Source organism: Buceros rhinoceros, unplaced genomic scaffold (genome assembly GCF_000710305.1).
Source record: "Buceros rhinoceros silvestris isolate BGI_N320 unplaced genomic scaffold, ASM71030v1 scaffold10241, whole genome shotgun sequence".
In the NCBI taxonomy this organism is placed as follows: domain Eukaryota; kingdom Metazoa; phylum Chordata; class Aves; order Bucerotiformes; family Bucerotidae; genus Buceros; species Buceros rhinoceros.
In genome coordinates this window covers 139-4,052 of record NW_010394820.1, presented here as the reverse complement: position 1 = coordinate 4,052, position 3,914 = coordinate 139, and the positions used below count along the sequence as shown (strand labels likewise).

Genomic DNA, 3,914 nt, shown 5'->3' with positions numbered 1-3,914 from the left:
ATTCCTGGAATCAAAGGAGCCTTTTACCACACCAAAAACACCTTCATTCAACTGCAAGTGCAAGTCTCTATGTGTCAGTGGTACTATTTATATAAGGAAGAGATTTGATGACTAGCTTAAAAGCCTTCTTATCTGCAATCTTAAATATAAAGAGGGTACTGCAGGAAGAAAAATAACCAGTAGGTCTGGAAAACCTTGCAAACTTTGAAGGGCTTTCACCCATCCACACGTGCCTGTGAGAAATGCCTCTGAACTGACTGTGGCAAACCAAACGGAAACACTTTCCAAACCTGGCTGTGCAGACGCCTAATTCCATTACATGCTCAACTTTGCTTTTTTTAGTATGGCAGTTGGTAGTAGTTTCAGTACAAGACAGCCACCTACCTATGCTGTTTGTAGAGCTGCACCACATAAGCAGGAAGCCAATACATATTAAATTTATAGCACCAAACAGCAAGATCTTCCAGGACTGTTGATGAGAATAAATATGTGTTTTACATCTTCCCAAACTTACAAGACACAACTGTCTGGTTTTAAAAAACAATACTGCGATACCATCATGCAAGCAGAACTGGCTTCTCCTCCCTCCCAAAAATTTACAACTCATTTCAGAGCAACAAGCCCATATTCTATTTTTAACTTTACAGATTGTCCCAAAACTCACTTATAAACAGTACTTGTGCACCACACTTAAAATATCTTTTTGGTATAAAACCCAATCACCTCTGTATAATATTTGCATGTTTTCACAGCACACACCATCTGACTTCTGAAGACAGACTTACAGGACTTTACATTAGTGCATCTGTGCATATTCAGTTTAGAGTTCTACCGAACGCATTAAATATTAGCGCAGTTCTGGAGAACACTAATCGACAGGGACAATGCACAGGAAGGAATCAAACTCCACATCTGGATTTCTTTTTGTAAGCAGAGCTGGAAAATTTCTAAGAAAAAAATCTCAAAATCTACTCACATTAATAATGTATTTTACCTTACCACAGCTAATTTTTTAATTATTATTAATTTTATAAAGTAAATACTTACCCTCCTATCTGCTGCAACCAGTCTAAATTCATGTGCTAACTTTCCAATCAATGATCTCTGTGATTTGCGGAACAGGTGTATTGTCCCCTTAAAAAAAAATAAATAGTTTAATTTAAAATATTACTCAAACCATAGTTTAAATTAGTAAAAAGAAAATCTTCATATATGAACTACTTTCATAATCATATCAAAGGCTCAGAAAGAGTTTTTTGTTAACTAGCAATAGCCCGTAAAGATTAAATACAATATTCTACTGTAACCATTTTACATGGTTATTATATTAGAAAATGATGAATGACTTAGAATCAAACTTCATTTAGATATAATCCAGAATTCAAGTTTACTGGACATCATACCAATGTACCATTTAAAGAGTGTTTTTCTACTTTTATTTAAATAAAACTGCTACAGATGTTCTGAAAATACAAATATTTTTATCAAAGCACATTTGCCACCTAAAGGCAACTGGTTTATTAAACAGGAAAATATTGTTTATATTTAACATAAATGAGAAAACATCAGAGAAAGAAAAACAACGCTGTATCCTCTGTAATATGGTGGACACAGGGACAGTAACGTGGTGAGACATACCAACCATTTCAGTTGTAGCTTAGCCTAAATGTGCACAGTAGATGCAGGCACTGCAGGTGCTCTCTCTCCTAACTTCCAGCTACATGCAGATAAGCTCTTTCTTGGGATGGAGAGGACGTACGTGCATGTAGGAGATGGGTGCAAGGCAGTGTTACGTGGCTGTCCTGATAGTGTGACAGAGAGCAGACTACCAGAAAAAATTCATCAACCATGCCAATTGCTCCCCTTCCTCAGAAGTCCCAAGCTGATACTTAGTTGTCCTCCATTCTACTCCCACAGAATAGTTTGGGTTTGAAGGGACTTTCAAAGGTCATCTAATCCAACCCCCCTGCAGTGAGCAGGCACATCTTCAACTAGATCAGGTTGCCCAGAGCCCCATCCAGCCTGACCTTGAATGTTTCCAGGAATGGGGCATCTACCACCTCTCTGGGCAACCTGTGCCAGTGTTTTACCACCTGCACGATAAAAAATTTCTTCCTTATATCCAGTCTGAATCTCCCTCTTTTAGTTTTAAACCATCACCCCTTGTCCTGTCACAACAGGCCCTGCTAAAAAAGACTCTCCTTATCTTTCTTCTAAGTCCCTTTTTAAGCACTGAAAGGCTGCAAGAAGGTCTCCCCAGAGCCTTCTCTTCTTCTGGCTGAACAAATCCAGCTCTCTCATTGTGTCCTCATAGCAGGGGTGCCCCATCCCTCTGATCATTTCTGTGGTCCTCCCTCTGGACCTGCTCCAACAGGTTCATGTTCTTCTTGTGCTGAGGACTCCAGAGCTGGACACAGTACTGCAGGTGGGGTCTCACCAAAAGGGAGTAGAGCAGCAGGATCACCTCCCTCAACCTGTTGGGCACACTGCTTTTGCTCCAGCCCAGGATATGATTTGGCTTTCTGGGCTGCAAGCGCACATTGTTGGCTCGTGTCCTGCCTTTCATCCACCAGGACCCCCCAGTCCTTCTCCACAGGGCTGCTCTCAGTCCCTTCATCCCCTAGCCTGTATTGATCCTGGGCACTGCCCCAAACCAGGTGCAGGACCTTGCACTTGGACTTGGTGAATCTCATGAAGTTCACACAGGCCCACTTCTTGAGCTTGTTCAGGTCCCTCTGGATGGATCCCATCCCTCTGGCATGTCAACTGCACCATTCAGCTTGGTGTCATCTGCAAACTTGCTGAGGGTACACTCGATCCTGCTGTCTTTGTCATGATAAAGGTATTAAGCAGCACTGGTCCCAGTGAGGGACACCACTCGTCACTGATCTCCATATGGACATCAAGCCATTGACCACTACCCTCTGGATGCGACCATCCAGCCAATTCCTTATGTACCAAACAGTCCACCCATCAAATCTCTATCTCTCCAGTTTAGAGAGAAGGATGTTATGGCAAAGGCTTTACAGAAGTCCAGAGAGATGACATCCATAGCTCTTTCCTGTCCATCCCTCCCCTCAAAGAAGTTTTCCATGTGAAAAGCCCTCTGGTTTGCAACAGAAATTCATGGACTTGTAATGGATGGTCTGTCATACACATCAACTTTGGGCCAGATGAAGTAAGGTTTGATTGTAAGCTATCACACCTGTAACTGCCAACAGAAGACAGAAAGACACACCAACAGACTGGCCACCAAACCAGACTCCGTTAACTTAGAGACACGTTCATCAGCACATCTGTGTTTCACACTGTCTGTAGAAATACACATACACCTTGGTACTGGGAATGAAAGCAGTACGAGAGATCCCAAGTTCAGATCACTTGAGACAAAAGGCTGACGCTATTTTCTTTACTAGCAAATTGTAACGTAATGATTGTTCTTCTCCACAGACACATACGAGGTGACAGAATACTTGGGAAACCCTTTCCAACAGGCAGTGGACTGCCTGGCTACGAAGGCTGCTTCACTGCCCTAGCACCCATTGCCTTCCCACACTGTCCACACTAGGTCCATTGCGGACTGCCCTGTGCCACACCTGCCAGGCGTTACGGCTGTGCATGCTGTACTGCAGAGGAGAACTGCACGCAAACCCACGCCAGCCACAGCTCACCCCTGGATGAAAGCTCTAACTCGGCACATGTTGCACTTTGGTATTAAAGGTTCCCTAGGTTCCAAGCTTCTAGGAGCACAATCGAAAGAAACACCTCCGTGCTGGGCAGGAAGGCAGCTACCCCATCCCTCAGCCACTGCGGGTCCCCACGCGGAGGCAGAACAGCTGCACAGCAAGTATTTCTACAACAAGCGCAAGCGTCTGCTCCAAACAATGGCAACAGACGACAGCACCCGTTACTGA

The 3,914-nt window shown here is 43.5% G+C and overlaps 1 protein-coding gene across 1 annotated transcript in view; it reads right to left on the bottom strand.

The window, feature by feature from the left end:
• Window positions 1–3,574, bottom strand: part of SLC30A6 (solute carrier family 30 (zinc transporter), member 6) — a 15,816-nt gene extending 12,242 nt beyond the window's left edge. The window contains exons 1-3 of the mRNA XM_010145340.1: window positions 3,557–3,574; window positions 1,048–1,134; window positions 385–469 (exon numbers count right to left, since the gene is read on the bottom strand). Of these exons, the coding sequence (XP_010143642.1) occupies window positions 385–469; window positions 1,048–1,134; window positions 3,557–3,574 (190 nt within the window). The remainder of the gene's footprint in view (window positions 1–384; window positions 470–1,047; window positions 1,135–3,556) is intronic.
• Between the last annotated feature and the right edge of the window lie 340 nt (window positions 3,575–3,914).